At 39.6% G+C, this 23,426-nt stretch overlaps 1 protein-coding gene and 1 long non-coding RNA gene across 2 annotated transcripts; both read left to right on the plus strand.

The window, feature by feature from the left end:
• Positions 1 to 2,981: 2,981 nt before the first annotated feature.
• Positions 2,982 to 3,479, plus strand: LOC121857944 (the record flags this gene model as incomplete). The annotated part of the gene is given in 1 exon segment (XM_042354188.1): positions 2,982 to 3,479. A coding segment is annotated over 1 exon segment (256 nt), but the record flags the coding sequence as incomplete, so codon positions are not given.
• Positions 3,480 to 18,366: 14,887 nt separating this feature from the next.
• Positions 18,367 to 19,130, plus strand: LOC121857945. The gene is made up of 2 exons (XR_006087303.1): positions 18,367 to 18,565; positions 18,748 to 19,130. It is a non-coding gene; the product is annotated as an uncharacterized LOC121857945 (long non-coding RNA).
• The last annotated feature ends 4,296 nt before the right edge of the window (positions 19,131 to 23,426 follow it).

The raw sequence follows: 23,426 nt of genomic DNA on the forward strand, positions 1-23,426 counted from the left end.
GAGAGGAAATAAGACGGGAATTTACGAGTAAAAGAGTAGTAGAACGTAAAGATAACGAGGGAGAAATGAAAATGCGACCGACGACGAGACTCGGGTGCCATCGAAAATGCGTAGAGGGACGGACATTACAAGTGTTATAATGAGAGTACTTAATTTAGCATAGAGATATAGAATTGAAGGTGTCATATCTGGTCTAAAAGTGTTGGATACAATATGAAAAGTATTATTAAAAAATGGGAGTTTAAGCCAAGGGTTAGGGTGCTGCTGGCACTTCCCCCTCCCTTCCTATTGGGATAAATCGAGAAACAAGATGAATTCTCCCCACCCCCTCCTCCACAAAGGGGAGACCAGATGGACGTCACCTGGGTGTAAGGGTTAAGAATGTAGTAGCTTGTAATGGAGGATGAGGTATATGTATTTATGTCCTATGTTTTATACTGTATTGCAAGTAGGCGTTATTGTATGCACATTGCGGGTCATAATAGGAACGCGGCACGCCGGAGGCGGGTACACGGGACGATCCCTCGGAACAGAAGCCGAAAGTTCGTGGCGTGGGTATATGCACTTCCCTTAAAAGTGTAATTAGGGATCCTCCTCAGACACATTGCACCATTTGAACGCAGACGTAAGATTATCCTCATCGCCGTACACGTCCCGAGGAGACGAGGCGTATCGAGTTTACGCGGATGCATACGAGACGTTTCCTTTCGAGTACGGGTAGTTCTGCTATAATGCGATAGTTGTGTTCTTGTAAAACATCGTGTTATAGAAATTCGTGTAATAGAAATGACAGGGCTTATGGAGAAAATAGGGTTAGGTGCAGATTACTCCAAATCGACAAAAATTTCGTAGTACAGTCTAAATAAATGTTACATTGATATCTAATATTGAAATCATACAGTAAATGTTACACTTGACCTTGAAAAAATCTGAATATAACTTGATGGGGGAGAAGATTGATGTTGAGGAGTCATGAAACATCAAGCTTTTCTTCGAGTGTTATAGCCTTTCTTTTATGATCACCAGAGTGCTTCCCAGAGATATTCTTCTTTTCCATAGTCACAAAATTGGAGAAACAGTAATCACCGAGGACACTTAAAAATTTCACACGTGTTTCAAACAAAGTGTGGAGTAAACAGAGCGCGCGGGTCTAAAACGCTATGTATTTTGTTTTTCTCTTATTTAAAATTTTACATATACTGTAGAGGTATACTGTATACATAAATATTACATAAATTATTTGTGCAATTCTTCACAAACAAAACACATAAATCAATTGAACTTGCGATGTCGAACGTGAACTGTAAACACTGCATAACCCTGCGCCAAGCCACAATGTAAAGTACACTTTAAACGCTACTTACTTTGTTTTTCTCTTTTATTTAAATTTTTACAATTTACATATTCATCTTATGCTACAGCGCCCACAAAACACGAGAAACGTTCGAGTCCCCCAGTAGAGATGTCCGTTCTCTATCCACTCGAGGATGTGTCGGTCGTCCGTTTTCTTTTTGTGTACTCGCTCGGGGACTCGAGTTTATAACACAGGATGATAAGGGAATTTGAATTTATTTGTTGATTTATTTATTTATAATATACTGTAATATATTAAATATGCTGCAAGTATTTTGTTTAATTTATATACTTTTTTCTGGAAAAAGGGAGGCTACCATTATACCCGGTAATGTACATTTATGGCGATCGTTAAGGACCAAACTCCGAATCCGTGACGTGACTTCCGTTCATCATTTATGTCCTAAATTTACCAATGTGGGTAGTTTCAAGAATTAACGCAGTCATTTACCGAATATTCTTTGCCCAAAAATAAATTTCAAATGAATTATTTATAGGAGATAAGTATTATGATCAGTAAATATACCGATATGCATTACCGACCACAAGGACGGCTAAAAATAGGCACAGACGGTCACAGTCGAGGTCACTTTCCCTTTGTTGTCACTGTAGGACCTTGTGAGTGGTTTACTGTATACATAAATATTACATAAATTATTTGTGCAATTCTTCACAAACAAAACACATAAATCAATTGAATATGCGAAGTCGAACGTGAACCGTAAACACTGTGTGATGTAAAGAGAGCGCCGGTGTAAAACGCTATGTAATTTGATTGTCTCTTTTATTTAAAATTTTACAATTGACTTATAATATATAGGTATACTGTATACATAAATATTACATACATTATTTCTGCAATTGTTCACAAACAAAACACACGACTCAATTGAACACGCGATGTCGAACGTGAACCGAAGCCATAACAATCGTTCGAGTGGAATCGCGTCGGAGCAAACGAGTTCGCGTTTTACAAATATCGTTCCTCAATTCATAAATCGCGTCGTCAAAACACGCGTTATAGCAGAACTCGCCGTATAGTTTTTGGTTCACCGCCAACACGTTTATCCTCGTACCGGATCTCCGTCGTCGCGGAAGTTACGTTCGCTAGACGTTCACAGACGTAAATGGTACGATCTCGAGAATTCGGTCGTAAAGTACACCGGTCCGGATCGAGTGGACTTTCCCAATCGTCTTATAGATTTCTCGAGTTCTTGGGAATGGTACGAATATGTACAATTAATATTATGTTATGTATAGGTATATTGTATGTTTTTTGATAATCGTTAAGTATGGGAGGTGGCGACGAGCACACCGTACCGACGGGTGGAGGAGCGTCGAGTTTGATTTTGTATTAGGCGACGGGGTCGCGGGTATTTACGGAGATACGGCAGAGCGCGACGTCGGCGCCCGCGTACGGCACGAGCGGGAGGAGTAATTTGTGCGGGACGTAATTGTGGGGTAGTCGAGTATGCCTGTGTGTTTTAGTTGGCAATAGTGTGTAGATATGTTTGTGTATAGGTATACTGTAGAAAGAATGAAGTTAGATGAAGTTTGTTTGGGAATTAGTAGAATTTGTAATAGTAGATAATTGTCGAGATATTTTGACAGTAATTTGTCCGTTTCAGTTGCGGAGGAGCGCGCCGATACGAGTCGGAGACGGCTCGTACAGTCGGCGCACGAGAGCGGTCCGGACGAAGACATTCGGGAACCGAGGACGAAGACGCTCGTCGACTGCGGACGAAGACACCGGTCGACGCGCGAGGAAGATGCTCCGGAACACGGGAAGAACGCCACACTCCCGAGTGCGGGAAGACACTCGTCAACGCAGAAGGAGACACGCATCAATGTCGGGCCGGCGTGATTGTTTTAAAGACGATTTAACGTGTAAAATGAATGTACGTGTTGTTTGTAACGATTGTTATAATGTTTGTAGTATTGTTTTTAGAGACCGACTCTGCGAAGACGGAGGAAGTCGATACATGTCGAGAATGAATTTATTGAAGATGTTGCCTGTGATCACTAGGTGTTTGCACTAATTTGGGGAGATGATTACGATCGTAGAACGTCACGGAATGCGGCGCGCACGTCATTTGTGGCGGGACGCATCCGTAAATAACGGCAGCATAAATACGAGAGAACGCGGCGGCGGCGGCGGGGAAGTGCGCCTTTTGAAAGTAAAAGAACGGGGGAGATCGGACCGACATAGATGGTGTTGTTGTGGTAACCGATAAGAATGGAGAAATGATGACTATTTGGTGGGTTTTTTAGGACAGAGAGAGTAGTTATATATTAGTGAAGATATAAAGTAAAAGGTGATAAGGATGGTGGTGGGGGGGGACAACGAATGATATATTTTGTAGGGTATTAAAGGAATTGACTCGTCAGTGCCGAGTCGGCGTAATTGTGAGAAACGGATGCGACGGGGATTGTAAAGAAGTCGCGCGGTAGAGGAATTGGCGGAAGCGACGATCGCAATAACCTTTCGACGTGGGACGGACGACGACGAATTTAGTAAATGGCGGTTTAGGAAAGGGTCGTACGTAAAGCGGCGGGTGCGGGCGCGTGCGGATACGGACGACGGTCGATCGGGGTCCGTTTACGGGACGGGAAAGAGGACCGACGGAGAACGGACGGAGACGAGGCGGCGCACAAACGAAAGTATACCCGCGAGATGCGTAAAGAATGATTTGGAAGTAGATTTAACTAAGAGTCGCGTGTTTGAAATGGCGGGAAGGTTCGACAGGTGTATTAGTTTTACGTAATTGTGGCAGTGCGTTTGAGAGCGGGCAGTCGTGGAGTGCGCGTGGGTACCTATTTTGAGACCGCGACATCTACCGGTAAGGAAATACGTAATGCAGCAGTAATATATTTGTGGGATGAATTTATACTCGTTCACCCGTACTCCGTGTTGCTCCACTCGTGTTAAGGTGTTTATTGTGAAGGCGTTTGTATAATAATAAAATTTGTTGGACGAGTAGGGGAAGGAATACGAGCACAATGTTTAATTTGTAAGCCCTCCCTTTTTTGTCTTTTCCCTCTGCCTCCCCGTCCTCCTCCTCCTTTTTTGACGTGTTTGTCGTGCGGCTTCTTTTCCCTCCGTTTCATTGCAACTCCCTTCGTTTTTCTCCCCCCTACCTGCTTCTGTCCGTCCTCTTCTTCTTCCTGTTTCCTTCTTTTACTCCTCCTCTTCGCCATATGTCTTCCTCGTTTATTCTTTGGCTTGTTCTGCGTCTGTTCCTTCTCCTCCTCTGTTTGATTGTGATTCCCTTGTTGTTTCTCACCCTCCCATTGCTCTTGATCCTGTTGTTACTCCCATTTGTTGGTTGTTTTTGTGTTCCTGTATATGTTTGTTGTTACCAATTGAATTTGTGGTTGTATTACTGCTGCTGTGTGTATGTTGGATTGTATTTATTTGTTGTTATATATATGTTGTGAGTGTGAATTAGATATATTGTGTTGATATTTGACTAAATGTTGTTGTTAAGAAGAGGAGGAGTTCTATTTAGATTTGGAAAGTAACTGTCATCGAGGACGAGAATGCACGTACCGTCTGTAGTTTGAATACGCGGTCGCGTCGGGTTTGGGCAGTTATATATCGGGAAATAGTTGAAGAGTGTAAGTTAATGTTGTGGACTTGTGAAATTGTTGATTGTGGAATAGTTATTGGTTTTAATTTGAAGGGTGTCAATTGCGCACCGGGAATATTTTGTCGGGAGTTTGGCGTCGTCGGAATCGACCGGAACGGCCGGAGTCGCGGAGTTATTTTTTGTCGTCGTAGATTCGTTCGCGGAGTCGTAAAAAATGTGGCGTCGTCGACGAAAGTCAATCGTCCGCGGATCGGTCGTCTTCGAATATTTGTAGACTTGTATATGTTTGTTTGTAATTGATTGAAGTTATTTGTAGTTTGAAAAATGTTTTGACTTGTTGTTGTTGTTTGATTATAGTATAGTCATTTGTGCAGTTTGAAATTATTTTGGTTTGTGGATTTGGAAAATGTGTTGCATGTATGTGGACTTTGAATAAGTGAGATATTTTGTGGACCGAAATGTCGTACCTCTAGTCGGGCAACCTCGGGACCGGACCATGGAAATTGACCCTTTTCCTGGATAGATAGTGACTTGTGCTTATGCTTGGAAGCACTAGCACCACTTTCTCTGCATCACGGCCTCTTTGAAGACATATTGAAGGGTTAAATGTCGTATAGTAGCTCGTGAAATTTGGAGAGTTTTTAATTCTTAACGTATTTTATTGGAACAGAGCCAAAAATAAATAAATAGAAATTTTGACGGCGGAAAGTGGAATTTCGACGGGTTTGAACGGCCCGCCAACGTGCAGACGACTGGCACAATCGCGTAAAGAGCGTCATTTCTCTCGTGTAGAAAAGATTCATTATTGAATGTCTTTTTTATTGAATTACTGTTTGTGTGCAAAATGAGCAATACAATTCATTAATAATACGTAGAATATTAAAACACACGGCATTGTTTTCGTCGATTACAAAACCGGTGACTGACTGGTTCTACATATAAAAGAGAAGAAAATAAGACCTTGGCTGTAGCTGTAGTCAAATGACTATGGTTGTTTTAAGTAATGTTAATAAATGGAACAATAGAAGTAGCTAACGATAACGGTAAAGAAAAAAAAGAGATCGCGCGCGTAAGTGGGCATGCGAAAAGATATCGTCATTACTTTACGTAAGAATACGAAAGCAACACTTATTTACTGTTCATATATATTGTAATTGATGTTTGTGAATTTGTTTTTATTGAATTAATGTTTGTGTGTGCAAAATTAACACTAGAATTTATTATTAATACGTGGAATATCAGAGGAGACGAGACGAGACGGCTGCCGGCATCGTTTACGTTAAAGCTCACAAAACCAGTGACCGATTGGTTGTACATATAAAACTGAAGAAAATAAGACCCTGATTTTAGCTGCAGTAAAATTAATGTAAAAAAATTAATATGCTCGTTTGAAGTACGTGTAATGTTAAAAAATGGAACAATATAAGTAGTTAACCATAAAAAAAGTGAGTGCGCACATGTGAAAAGATATCGTCATTACTGTACATAAGAATATGAAAGCAACACTTATTTATTGCTGAAGGGTTAAATGTTGTACTCTATAGACAAAGAGAGAGAGAGAGCAGCTGAAGTGCTGGATGTAAACAAACCTTAATTTCCTGGGTTTTTTTTTTTTTTAGGGGATTAGCCCACCTGGGCATAAGTCACTGACCCACAATTTAATACTCCTGCTATAATAATGATAATTTGCAAGAAAAAAAAAAAAACTGCCTATGTACCTGTTGGAGAAAGTAAAATTGTTTTGGACCACGGGAGTTTGCGGAGCACAGAATGCCGGACTAGAGAGTTACAACCTGTAGTTGTTTGTGGACTTGAAATTGTTAACCTTTGTGGACTTTGAATAATTGATAATGTTTGTCGACTTTGAATTTGTTTTGCCTTTTGTGGACCGGGAAATTTATGCGTCGGGTCCGAGGACCGGCAATAATTATCGACCCACGCGAACTCGGAATAACGTATTACGCCGGTGGAATCGGACTAATTTTTTATCCCGTGTGGACTTTGAATAATTGTGTATTTTGTGTGGAATTGGAATAATTGTTATCCTTTGAAAATGTCTCATTGTTTGTGTATTTTGAATAATTGTCAATTTGTGTGGACTTTGAATAATTTATTGTTTGTGTACTTGGAATAATGATCAATTTGTGTGGACTTTGAATATTTTGTGGAGTTTGAATAATTTATTGTTTGTGTACTTGGAATAATGTTCAATTTATGTGGACTGAATAATTAATGATGTTTGTGGATATTTGAATATTTTGTTATGTTGTGTGGACTTTGAATAATTTATTGTTTGTGTACTTGGAATAATGTTCAATTTATGTGGACTTTGTATAATGATTGTGGACTTTGAATATCCTTTGTGGACTTAGTATTAATTGATCCTGTGTGGACTTTGAATAATTAATATGTATTTGGACTTGTTATTATTTTATCGTTTGTGGACTTTGAATAATTGTCAATGTAGACTGAGTATTTTTGTCATGTTGTGTGGACTTAGAATAATTTGTATCCTCTGTGGACTTGTAATAATTGTTAATGTATGTGGACTTGGAATAATTTATGATGTTTGTGGAGTTAGTATTATTTTAGCCTTTGTGTATGTGTAGTTGGTATGTTTGTGGACTTGTTATTATTTTATCGTTTGTGGACTTTGAATATTTTGTGGATATAGAAAATGTTTTATCGTCTGTGGCTCCGTATTAATGTATTACGTCCGTGGACCGGGAATAATTTTGTATCGTGTGTGGACTTGTAAAAATTTTCATTGTTTGTGGACTTAGATAAATGTTCATATGTTGTGGAGTTAGTATTATTTGAACTTGTGTGGACTTGTAATAATTTTCAATGTTTGTGGACTTAGAATAACTTTTAATGTATGTGGACTTTGAATAATTGTCATCGATTGTGGACTTATTATATTTTTGATGTTTGTGGACTTTGTATTATTTTATTGTTTGTTTTTGTATTTGGAAATATTGTCATTGTTTGTGGAATTAGAAAAATTTTCATATGTTGTGGAGTTAGTATTATTTTATCCTGTGGACTTGTAATAATTTTCAATGTGTGTGGACTTGGTATATTTTTCATATTTTGTGCTTTGAAATATTGTCTTTGTTTGTGGACTTAGTTTTTTTTCCTCTTGTGGAATTGGACTAATTTATGTTTGTGGACTTGGAAAATTTTTTTATCCTTTATGGACTTAGAAAATTTTCATGTTGTGTGGACTTAGAAAATTTTCATGGTGTGTGGACTTAGTATTTTTTTGTTGTTGTGTGGACTTCGTTTTTTTTCCTGTGTTGTGGACTTAGAAAATTTTTCGTTGTTTGTGGACATAGAATAATGTTCATGTTGTGGACTTAGAAAAATTTTCATCCTTTGTGGACTTAGAAAATTTTTCATGGTGTGTGGACTTAGTATTTTTTGTGGTGTTGACTAAGTATGTTTTTGGTTGTGTGGACTTAGTAAATTTTTCGTTCTTTGTGGACATAGAAAAATTTTCATGTTGTGGACTTAGAAAAATTTCATGGTGTGTGGACTTAGTTGTTTTTGCTGTGTTGTGGACTTAGAATATTTACATGTGTGTACTTGGGTTTTTTTCATGTCATGTGGACTTAACAAATTTTTCGTTCTTTGTGGACTTAGAAATTTTTCATGTTGTGTGGACTTGGTATTTTTTTTTTTGTGGACTTAGTATTTTTTCATGTGTTGTGGACTTAGTATTTTTTTGTTGTTGTGTGGACTTAGTTTTTTTTCTTAGTTTTTTTCCTGTGTTGTGGACTTAGAAAATTTTCCATCCTTTATGGACTTATAATAATTTCATGTGTGGAATTAGTATTTTTTGTTGTTGTGTGGACTTAGAAAATTTTTCGTTGTTTGTGGACATAGAATAATTTTCATGTTGTGGACTTAGTTTTTTTTCATGTCATGTGGACTTAGAAAATTTTTCATCCTTTGTGGACTTAGAAAATTTTTCATGGTGTGTGGACTTAGTATTTTTTGTGGTGTTGACTAAGTATGTTTTTGGTTGTGTGGACTTAGTAAATTTTTCGTTTTTTGTGGACATAGAAAAATTTTCATGTTGTGGACTTAGTTTTTTTTCATGTGTTGTGGACTTAGTATTTTTTTGTTGTGTGGACTTAGTATTTTTTGTTGTGTGGACTTAGTATTTTTTTCATGTGTTGTGGACTTAGTATTTTTTTGTTGTGTGGACTTAGTATTTTTTTCATGTGTTGTGGACTTAGTATTTTTTTGTTGTGTGGACTTAGTAATTTTTTGTTGTGTGGACTTAGTTTTTCATGTTGTGGACTTAGTATTTTTTTCATGTGTTGTGGACTTAGTATTTTTTTTTTGTGTGGACTTAGTATTTTTTTGTTGTGTGGACTTAGTATTTTTTTCATGTGTTGTGGACTTAGTATTTTTTTGTTGTGTGGACTTAGTATTTTTTGTTGTGTGGACTTAGTAAATTTTTAGTTCTTTGTGGACATAGAAAAATTTTCATGTTGTGGACTTAGAAAAATTTCATGGTGTGTGGACTTAGTTGTTTTTGCTGTGTTGTGGACTTAGAAATTTTTTCATTATTTGTGGACTGTATATTTTTCATGTATGTGGACATAGAAATATTTTGAGCATAATAAAAGAAAGTATATAATCAATGTCTTTATTTTTCCTAAGTTAACATACAGCCATATTGGATTTGTAGAAAACGGGATGTCATAGAAAACGGTAGTTTTGGAGCCAGAGAAATTTCCCATTTTCTTTGATGGTTTCCCATTTTCTTAAGTTGAACAGAAAACGGGATTTTTTTCAAAGTCGCTATCTTTTTAAGATAGGTTCTGGCAGCCCGTTTTTTATTATATAAGTTATTTTAGAGTGTTTATTGAGCAACAAAGGTGATTTTTCAACTGAAAGAAAGTAGTTATTCCAAATTAGTTTTAAGTTAGTATTTTAATGTTTTGTTTGCAAACTGACTTTAACCATATTGTCAATACTGACAATTAGGTCAGTACCAACAATAGGTTTAGTCGTAAAGCTCTCTCGACACAGATATCGTGTCTATGGACTAGTCGTGTGATAGATCGACAAAGTCCGAGCTTTTGTTTGCAAACAAACATCAAAACACCAACTCACAACCAATGAGGAATAACTACTCTCTCTCAGTTGAAAAATCACCTTTGTTGCTCAATAAACACTCTAAACAACACCACATGTGTTCCCGTGTACCTGTCAGAAAAGGGAGAAACAAAAACAGCATTACAAGTCAAATTATTCAACACATTAACTAATCTCAATGATGCTTTACTTATCATATTACATCAATGATGCATTTCAACATCTTTACTTTACTTTACATATAATCATATTACATCAACTAAACTCAATGATGCATTTCAACATCTTTACTTTACTTTACATATAATCATATTATCTCAATGATGCGTTTCAACATCTTTACTTTACTTTACATATAATCATATTACATTAACTAATCTCAATTCTTCACACATTACCTTCATCTTCTCATGTCGCTCCACTTCTTCTGGTGCCTAATCACTTGTCGTCGTCATCTTCTACCTTATGTGTCACTCAAAATGCACATCAGGCAATAAAGAAAACACAAAATTCAACTCAAATACATATATTCTATACACTTAGCAATATAATACAGTACAATACATCATCTTCATAGGGACAACACCTATGCATTCACAGAACATCATCTTCTCGGCTCCATACACCCAGGACAACGGCTAGAAGTTCACTGGACACCAGCTTCTCGGCTCCATACACCCCGGTCAATGGGACGACGGCTATACGTTCACAGGACATCATCTTCTCCCCTCACTGGTACCACGGCTATTAGGTTCACAGGACATCTTCTCGGCTCCAGTCACGACACCTATACCTTCACAGGACATCATCCTCTCGGCTCCATACACCCCGGTCACTGGAACACAGGACATCTTCTCTGGGACAACAGCTATACATTCACTGTACACCATCTTCTCGGCTCCAGTCACAGGGACGACGGCTAGAAGTTCACGGGACATCTTCTCGGCTCCAGTCACAGGGACGACGGCTAGAAGTTCACGGGACATCTTCTCGGCTCCAGTCACAGAGACGACAGCTATACATTCACTGGACACCATACACCCCGGTCACAAGGACAACGGCTAGAAGTTCATGGGACATCTTCTCAGCTCCAGTCACAGACACCTATACATTCACTGGACACCATCTTCTCGGCTCCATACACCCCAGTCAATGGGACGACGGCTATACGTTCACAGGACGCCTTCTTCTCGGCTCCAGTCACAGGGACGACGGCTATACTTTAACAGGACATCATCTTCTCGGCTCCTTACAGCGACTTCGCCCCGTCGCTTCAATCTGAAACCGACAAAACACAACAATGGAGGTCAACTCGTAATGGCCTTTTCTATCAAATGCAGTCCACCCGTCGGCTTCGTCACTCGGGAAACTCTTCATGGTGCTCTTCTTATACTACCTACAATATACACTTCACGGCCACACTTCTGGGCAAACTATCATTGCTCAAATAATTCACCCACAAAAACACTATCTCTTGGTATGGAGCAACCTCCGCGGTTATTCCCGGCTCCGTCGTCGACGTGCCTCTTCCTTTCTTCGTAACCGCCGAGGTAAATGCACAATACTTGGTCGTCTCCTTCCTTACTCTTACCACGAGGAACATACCCTACACCACTCGCTCCACTGAAAAAAAAACATCCATAATAAACACCATTCCAAAAAGTGTTCATGCATACACTCTCTTAGACATATCTACCAAAACCAAATTGCTTCCTTTTAAACCGCTACAAATACCAACATACACATACTCTACTACAAACCATTCACCAAGGCTAGTACCAATCATTACACAGCCTCCAGTGTGTAACAACAATACTAGCCTGCTACCAACTAACTTCTATACAATTACAATACATACCCACAACAAATTCACCTTTCATCTTAACCAAATTCAAACAAACGCTTCCTCTTTAACACAAACAATCGGCTCCTTACCCTTTCGCTCCCATCTCCGTCGCCGAATAACCACTGGCTCTTCCACCATCACTGCCGCTTACCACTCCAATCCGGCCTAAAAAAACAAACACATCAACACATTAGTTCCCCCACAACAATTCATAAACCTTTCACGCCCTAAACCGCTCCAACGCCACTCACCAATTATATATATATGCCTCTACACTAGTCCCAACATTTCTATTACCTGCTACATCCATTCTCCACATATACTAATCCAAAACTAACCTACAATTTACATCACTATACACGTCTTCCAACAATTACATTCTACTCAATTTCTTACAACTAAATTCACTATGACCCTAAACTATCACAAACAATTCACGATGCACCACACCACACTACTTATCTTAAACAACTGCCGCCACTGCTGCTACCGCCGCCGCCCCTGCTGCTGCTGCTTCTTCTCCTCAACACAGTCCATTGCACAGCCCCATACATGTAGTAGTCCACCACTCCATCCTCAAACCTGAAAAACAGAAACCTTTCACACAACCTCCATAATGCACCATGCTTATTTCTCCCAACTTTAAACATCACTGGGTACTGCTACCCGAAAAAACTCCTATATCACTTGCCTCTTATAACAAACTTTACCTACAACTTTCAAATACAATAACAACTCACCTTCAAATAATACATTGCACAATTTCACATCACCGTATCCAGTGTCGACGCGCTCCTCTCCACAATTCGCCCATATTCCTCCACCACCAACATGAAAACAATACGTCAATGTTACAAATGCTCTACTCTTCAAATTATAACAAAGTATACGTACAACTTCAATAAACAATACTTACACATTTACTGCCTCTCATTTCCAAAATTCAGTCGAGCATTAATGTCCCTCTGGATTATCACACACCAATCACGTCTTCTGGACTGCAACAACTCCTGTACAAAACAATTACCACATCAATAACCACGACCCTCTTCATTTTCATATCAAACACACCCCACCTTCAACCACTTAACAGTATACATTACCTTTTAGCACATGCTGCACACGGCGACTGGTTACAACACTTGGCTCCTTTCCAACATCGACTTCTCCCCCACCTCTGGATGGCGACCATACTTCCTCTTGGTTAGTCGATACAGTCAACACAACACTATATTCTACTCTAACATTTTTCGATTTCTCATTATCACACTTTTGGAGAATGGGAGGGGCATCCCCCCTCCCCTTATTCCCATGCAAGGTGAAGGGCACAAGCGCCTACACCGCCCAACTAGGCAGCATGCCAACTTTGTGCTTGCCTAAAGGATCATAGCATTTTATGTCAAGGGCATACAACCCTCCAGTCTTTAACATTTTGTCGGCTAGCTCCGACGACTTTTACCCAGATACGAATTCGCAACTTTCGATTTACAACTGGTACCTACTTTACTGCTAGGTCAACAGGGACACAGGGGGTCTAGGAAGTGTGTCCAACCCACTTTCCACCGGCCCGGGAATCGAACCCGAGACGTCCCGCTTGCGAGGCGAGAGCGGTACCGCTCTACCGCCGGCACCCCCACTTCGGCTGTGACCCCTTGTGAGGCGGGCGTCAGTCAGCTATGGGTACGGTTCCTCGACTAAGTAGTGCCCTTTCACAGGTTTATACACCTCACTTATGTCTCCCCGTGCCCATCTCTAGGCACTTTTGGGTGCACTAGAGAACCGAGGACCACCACCAGACCCCAACCTGAAAAAAAAAAGGTCATTCGTTATCCATTTATCAAATCTTTCTCACTACTATATAATAAACTCAACTTATCAAAACTCATTTACATTTTCTTTAATCTACAGCCGAGGCACAAAATTCAACATTTTAAACTTAACATGACCAAACTCAAGCCACAATCATTTATTTTAATGTCCACTTTTAACATTTCTATTGCTCTACGGCACAAGACCAAAAATCAATTGAAAATTTAACAACTCTTTTACAAACTTCAACGTCACTTACCCTCACTATTCCCCTAGTCTACCTCAAAAAAATACCGGCTCCTTCCACCTCCAACAACAACAACAACCTGAAAAAACCATTTATTACCTAACCAATAAAACTTACACTCATTCTCAATACAAATATATTAGCCATGAACCACTTCTCAAATTACAGCTACAACTTCTCTTTAGTCAAACACAACTACACCTTCCATTTTAAATACCATATTGACGAATTCCTCACCGCAAGTGTAGACGCGCTAGCCATCACCTACAAACTTAGACCACGTTCTCTTCTCTATTCCACAGTATAAGCCTTCCGTACACCTGCAATAAAAGGCATCAACCTTCAAAATTTACAACAAACTAGTCAAAATTAATTAAACAAAAGCACATACACAATAACAATTAAGAACACTCTAGTCTGCGTATAAAACTAACAGACGACAACAAAATACGACCATAAACACACACAACCGAGAGTGTAGTACCATTATATAGCCTCCAGTATATAACAGCACAAACACAACACCCATTCAACAATTTCATTCACCTAAACTCCAAATTCGGGGTCTACCTCTGTGCCGGTCACGTCTCTGCAAAAATCAACCTTTCCCACGCTAGTTGGCTCCAACTTAACGCTCATGCGGCAGCCCACTGCGACTTCCTTGCGGTTGCTATTTTCTGAAAATAAACTACTACAAAACTCTCATTAATACAATTTTCTTCACTATTTAACCAAATATACCAACATATCTTAACTTCCCATGACTTTAAATAACAAGGATTATTTTATTACCAAAAAATTCTACCTTTCCTTTAATCATTTTCCTAAAAGTCATACAACCCAAAACACATCCACCAATCACAATCACCTTTACATACAGCCTAAGTATTCACAAGTAAAATTGCGAGCACGAGACCCAGGGTCAGTTAGATGCATCTTTAGCTGACTACATTCAAAACGTTCGACTTTACTTTTATCCTCTTCGCCACTGATCGGTCACGTCTCTTTTCCTTTATATTCTTCACCAAAAGGTCAGCTCGCTAGCTGCCCGGGCAATCGGTCACGCACTGTTGTCAAATACTGGGCATGCACCGGCTCCTCAATGTACCTGAACCCGCTCCAGTGTTGGTCAAGTCTTCTCTTCAAAGAGCTCACACTCGATGCCGTCACAACACTCTGGTACATTGTTCCAACAATTTACAACCCTCACTCCGAAAAACTTTGCCCTCACGATTTTCCGGCTTCTTCAATCTTGAGCTGTGACCCCTTGTGGGGCGAGCGTCCGCCAGCTCCAAGCAAGGACACTTAACTGAGTAGTGCCCCCTCAGATGCTTATAAAGCTCAACTAGGTCCCCCCTTGCCCGTCTGTAGTATAAGCTAGGCAACTTCAGGCGCTCCAATCTCTCAGGCGGCTAGCGAGCCGACCTTTTCGTGAAGAATATAAACGAAAAGAGACGTGACCAAGCGGCTAACAAGCCGATCAGTGGCGAAGAGGATAAAAGTAAAGTCGAACGTTTGGAATGTAGTCAGCTAAAGATGCATCGACCCGACCCTGGGTCTCGTGCTTTATGCCGCTTATTTTTCATACACTCAAAGCAGGCTACCAATTGGCTCACCCATATCAATATTCTTATTCATGTCAAATCCCTATCTTTACCTCGCTAAACAAACTAAACATCAATAGTCACTTACCTGCCCTCACCCCTCGTTTACCAAAACGTCGCTGTCGGCACATTTATTTTCTTTTCCACTTCACTATATGCACAACACCTCCAATCTCCTACTATACGCATCAAAACACACACGTATGGTTTACTACTTGGCACACAAATGCTGCATCTTTTTTCTTTCTCACTCATTTTCAAGATCCACCACGATCACTATGAACAGTCCAAGCACACATAAATGCTGCAGCTTTCTTTTCTTCTCACTCATTTTCAAGATTCCACCACCATCACTTAAAACTACATTGAACTTCAGATAGACAATATTTTAATAATGAACTTGCTACACAATCTACATGCTCATGAATTCACTTTCCATCACTCACCAACGAAATGACACGATTTCTTGCAAAAACACAACATATTCCGCCAATTTCACAAACTACACTATTAACACTTCAACTTTTTAAACCACTTAACACGTTTAACACTTAAAGGATTTCATTTCGATTAAACTACCGTCTTCAATTTAAATATCCTGTACTCTAACAACTTGAATTAAGAACAACTTCAAAATCTCCCTAGTTAACCACAGACAGAAATCTTAAATACGTTTCACAGGCCACAAGTCAAATACTTGTATTAAAAACCACACAAAATGTTTAAGAAAACATTTCCAATGCGGAACACTAACAGCCAAACAAACAAATGTCTAAACACTACTTTATATACTACACTTTACTTTTCTTTTCTTTTCTTCTTCACAAACTAAAGGAGTTCTAACACCAGACACAAGGATCGGATTGTAACTGATGCATCCTTGCCGGTTCGACCTTTAAATACCCCAACCTTCCCGCCGAACCGTCAAATTATTTGCTCTCTGCTCACCGAACCACCTCATTCGAATAACTTCAAATTTTCAACATTTTATTCTTCACCTTGGCGTCAAAGTACAAGGATACATTAAAAAAAACTCTGGTGTCATCTTCAACATTATTCAAACAAACTCCAACAAAGTCCATTTCATGAAATATAGCCAAAATATATGAGCTCAAAACGGCCACATTCTTGCTTTCCGGGACCCCGAACTTCTTCTCCGGTAAACACCGTCACAACCAAACGAGGGGATTATCCACATCAACTGCTCTTGGGTATTTGCACCATAGACATAGGTCGCAGTATCGTAGTCAATAAAGTTTCCTTCCAAGATGGAAATAACAACATACCCTACAATCAGTTACTCACATCTCCATTCCTTGGTGAGAACTATCAACGGTGAATTTAATAAAGTCAAGACCCCGAGTAATGTTTTCCCATTACCGTCAAATACTTTACGTACAGTATATATTTATAACTTAATTCAAACAATGTAAAACAAAAACATCGTGGTAACATTCTATACTATGCCATCTTACGTGCTACTAAATGTTATATAATAATTCCTTGACATAAATGTACTCTATATTATCAGGTACCACATTTACTCTCTAAGGTACGTGTGAGCTGAGACCTGACCCAATAAATCATTATCAAATTGTGATAGTAAATATCTCTCTAACCATTGCTATGTCAACTAGAAACTGGTCCATGTAACTGACGAGTATATTATAGTCATCCGCAGAGGACAAACAGCACGAGTACGAGTACGAAATCTTTAGTTAAGAGGTGAAAGACAATTATTAGGGGTTGAGGGAAAAGTGGTGAAACTGAAATACAGTAGGAGTAGAAAGAATCTTTCTTATTGGTGTTTTATCTTTGTTCTGCTCCCTTGGGTCGTCAGACCTTTGTATTAATATTGCTCTATTTATATAATGCTGCTTATTATTATTATTTTTATTATTGTTGGAGTTAGTGAGCCAGCCCAGGTCCTTGTGTAGCTGGGAGGGTAGTCACATTTTTTTGGGGGCTAAGATGTTAGTTCAATGTTAATTGTTAAATATTAGTTATGTTAGTCTAAAGGTACACTGTATGGAGAGGCCTGCCAGGTTCTTAATACCACTTACCACCAGTGCCAGATTTATTAGACCTGTGGAGGCCCCCCTCATTATAACTACCCCAAGAGGGTGGGGTGGCGAGTGAAGCGAACCTAATCATCTGGGAGTTCCGCAATTCTAAATATCATATTATTAGCACCACAGCATTCATTCAAAATAGACGGTTCATAGGAAAACCACCCAGTCGTCAATTTCAACGAGTAGCTAGCCTAATTTCTATCACGTGATAAACATGAATTTTAAAGATTGAAAATAAAATCAACCAAATCAATACAATATTATAATATGTGGAGGCCCCTGGCCAACTGCCCACTTTGCCCACTCTTCAATCCGGCCCTGCTCACAACTCTACTCTACTTTCTTGTAACGTGTACGTTTTCTTCTCCATTGTTGTAACATATGTCTGTCTTTTGTTAATTTTACTGTTTCTGCTCTATGGTCAATTTCAAGTAAAGGTTAATATTAACTCGGTGCTTTGTTCTTCATTGTTTTTCTCTCTCTGTCATCTTATTTTATTCCTCATATTAACTTCTTTACACTATTCTATTTAAGTTTAAGACTTTTTTAATATTACAATAGTACTATTTGGATGTATATGTGTCTTAACAATGTCTCACACTTAAACTGAGGCCAATATTGCTGTTGTAATATATTCACAATTTCTATCCAAAATAAGTAAAGCACTGAATACGATTTCATAATATTTTCCTTTCACGTTTTACACTACTTTCGTGTCACAATAAAGTTTAAATCGTTTACTCGTCATCAAACAACCAAACCTGCCGGCGTCACTTTGACGTCATAACAAGGCAATGTTCCCATTGGCTACAATTTCACCTAAAACAGCTTGTGATTGGTCAGGGAGTGTGGGCCGCCTGTATATAAAGCCTGGTAGACGGACGTCAACACAGAACACTGGCACGCGACGACGCTACAACATCTTCTGTACTGTAAGTGTATCTTCAAATTGTAAATTATTTGTTGGCGATTGGGAAGCTATTGTTTAAAATTTCACTTGACAAAAAAAAAAAAGGGAAATTTTATTAGTCTTGATATTACCTAAACTAAACTTTTTAAATAAGTTTCGCGTTAAACCAGGCTTACATAACATTAATCTTCTTGCTATTTCTAGAACACGCTCATCAAACGACCATGAACCCTATACGAGTTGACCGAGGTAGCTGCAGTGTCACCACAAGAACAATTCGGAGCGTCTACAAAAGTTCTCTTGCTTTGCTTTTTACCTGTTGATGGAGAACTCGATCGCAACAATTCCTTTCCTACTCCAGTTCTACCGCGGTTAGTGGATCCTTCCCACAGCATTACAGTGAGTTTCCTAGTGTTAAACTACAAGAAATTGGTCTCCAAAAAAACTGCTTTGTTATTTCTTCTACCCCATTTGTGGGTCATGAGCTGTATTGCATTACATTCTGTGCAAGTAAAGTCAAACTTGTACATATTGAATATCCAGTATATGTAACCAATAAAGTTTTTCTATTTATGGAATAATCCAAATCCTTGCTTTTACTAAATCAAAACCCAGAGTATAATAAAATCTCGACTACGTCTGCTGTTTGAAAGTTTGCCCATAAATAGTTCTCAAATACTCTACTTAATGGTGTTAAACGCTTCGGGAAATACAGCTCTACTCCTCTTAAATTAGTATTACTTTTTCACAACATAACCCAATAGACAAATGATGACATTAATGTGTGGCTTTTTACTTTCCAATCGTTCAAAGTACACATTCTCGTACTAAAGTACGATCATCACTGGTTTAAACTAATCTTAGTATTGTCTAATAACACCAGAAGTGGTAAAATACTAAATTCCAAGCAAGACATATGAAAGTCTAACCTATAAATAAAAATATGAACTTCCATCTATGACCACTGCAATACTAAATATAGACCCAAGTCTTTCAATATTCAGTCGAAATCAAGGTAAAATTAGAGGTCTGGTCATGTAGTCTGTAGTTTGGACAATTCTAAAACGCTTCTTCAATTGCATTTCCGCCGCAATGTATATTAGAGTATTTTCATCTCAAAAGACTGCCTTTTACTTGTTCAACATGGGAAAGGCTTTGAAATTGAAAAAGCAAAGTGGGTTAAAGATGTAATAACGACGGTTGTGCATGTCAGAGATAAGAGAACCGTCAACAAGGATATTTAGAGCAAGGTATAGTTAAGTGGGAAGTACAGAAGGAGAATAAAAGCGGAGGGTGGTTTGTGAGTTAACGTGTAGCTATACCTTCTTTAACGAGTCACCGTCCGATTTCTCAGGACGTCTGAGTCCTCCGTTTTCTTTCCATCTTAGAGTGCACCCGAGACTTCCTTGTTCCTAAAGCCCCGTCCACACGATCGAGCAGTGCCCGGCGGGCTTTGACCCTTTACCGGGCAAAGCTTGTGTGTTGTACACACGGGGGTGATTGGCGTCAGTCATAGTCGGGCGCTAGTAAGTGGTCTGCAGTGGCGGATACGCTACGATCGCACGAATAATCGCCCGACAGTGAAAAGCAAAGATCATATCGTTGTGTACTATAATAATTGCTGCTATGTGCAAATGCAGAAAAAGGGGATGGTGGTTAGGTCGGAAAAAAGTATTGAAGTCATGCCACGATTTTACGTGAACGGCAAGATGGACACGAGCGAGACATGACAAAGGACTCTAACACCTTTTACAAATTTCGAGCGAAAGTGGAACCATATATAAAAAAAACCAGGATACCAATATGAGGGAAAGTATATCTCTAGAGGCAACGCTTGTATATCTTTCAACTGGTATGCACCTACACGTCACGAGGATATCGAAACAAAGTTTGTCTCGCATAATACCTGCTATGAAGTACTCGAGGAAGATTACTTGCAGGTGAGATTTGTAATCCATAAAAATGGATTGAGTTATGATATGCATAAACAGGAAGCTATGGGACGAGAACGAAGAACACACACGAATGTCCTCATTACATAAACAATCTCCTGTCACGCCAATATTGTACATTGCATTTGGTTATACACTGAGCGGGGAACACGTACGTATAACATTTGTAATACTTATATACCACCAGGCAGGCTGACCATGATTTCGCTCAACGACGGGCCTTTAATATAACGACACAGAATTGGAAATTGCAACAGTGGTGGTATATGTTAAGGCAACTTAGATATCTGATTATAGTTGGAACATCCATTAAGTGATGGTGAAAGCTTCAACTGTCTTTGTTGTTAGTAAAACTACACGAGTGGCTTGTCCTTGGGGATAGCCAGATGTTTCCAAGTACTACTGAAATTAGATCATTTGGATGCCCGAACGTCAAATCGAATTTACCAACCGTATTGAAACACTTTTCTCACACACTGTACCGCCAACTCTGACCTGCACACACTACCCATGGGCAGCCAGCCTCTTTGTGGGGTGGCGAGTGAAACGAGCCTAAACATCTGGGAGTTCCGGGGGAGCTGTAAGCCCCCCCGGGAAAATATTGAAATTTGAACACTTCTTTGCAGAATTTGGAAGCCATATGCAGTTATATTGAGGAAATTAAAACATTGAGACATTTTTCATTAACTGTATATTTATTGATAGTGTACAAATTCCCAACACACACACAAAAGTGAGACATGACTGGAGTCATTCGTGTGGTTTCAAGTCGACCAGCCCTGATATGTAGAGAGGCCCTGCTCACGAAAGAGGAACTTAAAAGTAGCCAAAGCTGACATTTTTTTAAACCAAAAGGAGATTCAGAGCCCAGTGACAGTAAACTCCCAGAGGATGACACAGTAGAGGTTCACTTTAGTGATTCGGATGACGAAACGAGGTCAGCTGAGATTAAGTAAATCGCCACCTACAGCAATGCAAGTACCGTAGTGGATACTCTCCTACAAACTGACGAGCCTAGCCGCATTCCAATGAGACGGGATTCGGCGACTTTCTCACGGGGGTGGGGGGTCGCCACCTGCGACGCTGGCATCCGGGTTTACTTCCGGTAGCCGAGTGTATGACCTCTCGGTCTCGCCGTTGAAATTCATTCTACCCTACGTTCCTGAACACGCCGCGTCTCGTCTCCTCTTCCAAGCACCAGACTGTTTTGTATATAATATATTTTATAGAAGAAAACCACCATTAAGAGTTTCCTTTCTCCAACCTGTGACTGAAGCTTCGTCCGATTCATCTCAGTTGAATTATAAGAAACATTCTATGGAACCGGTGTCGAGTGATCCGGCTGACAGTTGATGATAAACCGATTGACTATTTACTAAATCATTCTCTTGATCTAAATTGTGAACAAGGTCACTTCTCAACAAGTGAAAAGGAAAGAGTTCGGTATGTGCCCAAATCCTTGTGTATTCTCCAAAAACTGGAGATGTATTTTGCGTTTAGCGACTGGAAAAACTGCCGGCGTACAGTTGCCGAACGTGAAAGTGGCAGAGAGCATCAAATTTCAGTTGGGGTGTGAGGGCAATTACAGCAAGGCGAATTCATTCCACTTTGGCTTTGCAACTACAATTGGAGAGAAAATAATGCAAACAACGTCTATTGCGCATAGTTGAAACACTACAAATTTTAACATCGAGAGGTAGTGATGAAAGAATAGGCTCTAGCAACAATGGCAATTACCTTGCAACTCCTGGCCAAATTGGACACTTTTCTTGCACAGCATCTGGTGCTGTGCAAACACTTCATATCTCTCAAAAACGATTTGTGACCAAATGGTCAATCAATTATCATAAGTGAAGTGAAACGAGACAAATATTAGTCAGTTAGTGTAGATTCCACACCGGATGTTAGTCATACTGACCAACTTACATTCATAGTTGAGCGATTTTTATAACTTCAATGGTGCACAGAGCATAGCCTCAACTATTGTACAGTTAATTACAGAAGTTCGTCTTGAGGGCAGAGTTATGACAATGCTGCCAATATGTCAGCCATTTACACTGCCAGAATAAAGGCTGGCATATTACGTCCCTTGTGCAGGTCACTCCTTCAACCTTGTAGGAACATCAGTTGCCTTGGGTCTCTTTCAAATTCCGGATTTTTGCAAACCTTATACAACTACTTCTCAACCTCCACATATAGTTGGGATCATCAGCTGCACTACCGGCTGAAGGGATTGTAGCGAAATCCCTTTCACAAACTGGCTGCAGTGTTTTTACATTACCTTGAGATAAAGTCAGCACTGCAGAACAAAATATGTTCCGACAGTAGCTTCAAGGTCAAGGCCTCATAAGACGAATGCAAGCATTTGAAACACCACTTCTTGCTGTAAAATAGTATCAAATCTTAACAAGGTTTAATGCAACCAGCTTATCACTTCAAAAAGTTCACACCCACCTTCTGTCAGTTGTGAAACTGTATGAGAGCTTGATCATCTTCGTCTCACAAATGAGACGGGGTCAGTTGGATGAAATAGAAGATCAGGCTAGGGCTTTTGCCGAGCCTGTCTACAACGACAACAAAAAAGAGAAAACATTTCTTGGATGAATCAGTTGGCACTGAAACTCAACTTGATCCAAGGTGGACAATTTCTACACCATATTACGAATGAATTAGAGCACAGAAATAAAGAAGCGGTTTAGCTTAACGGAGTATGACACCATTGGCTGTCAGTACCTATTCCAGTGACCTGGAAGCATCTGTTCTAGAGGAGTTTTTGCAATTTAAAGACATTTTCTCTTCTGAATCTGACAAGTCAGTGACAACCCTTTCCGGATGGTATTTTGACAACTGCCTTTCCAAACATTAGTAGTAGTAGTAGTAGTAGTATCTTCGGGGACACCACAGGTGAGTGACTGAAAGGTGGAGACGGCC

The sequence above is a fragment of the Homarus americanus genome, unplaced genomic scaffold (genome assembly GCF_018991925.1).
Source record: "Homarus americanus isolate GMGI-L3 unplaced genomic scaffold, GMGI_Hamer_2.0 scaffold42668, whole genome shotgun sequence".
NCBI classification, from domain to species: domain Eukaryota; kingdom Metazoa; phylum Arthropoda; class Malacostraca; order Decapoda; family Nephropidae; genus Homarus; species Homarus americanus.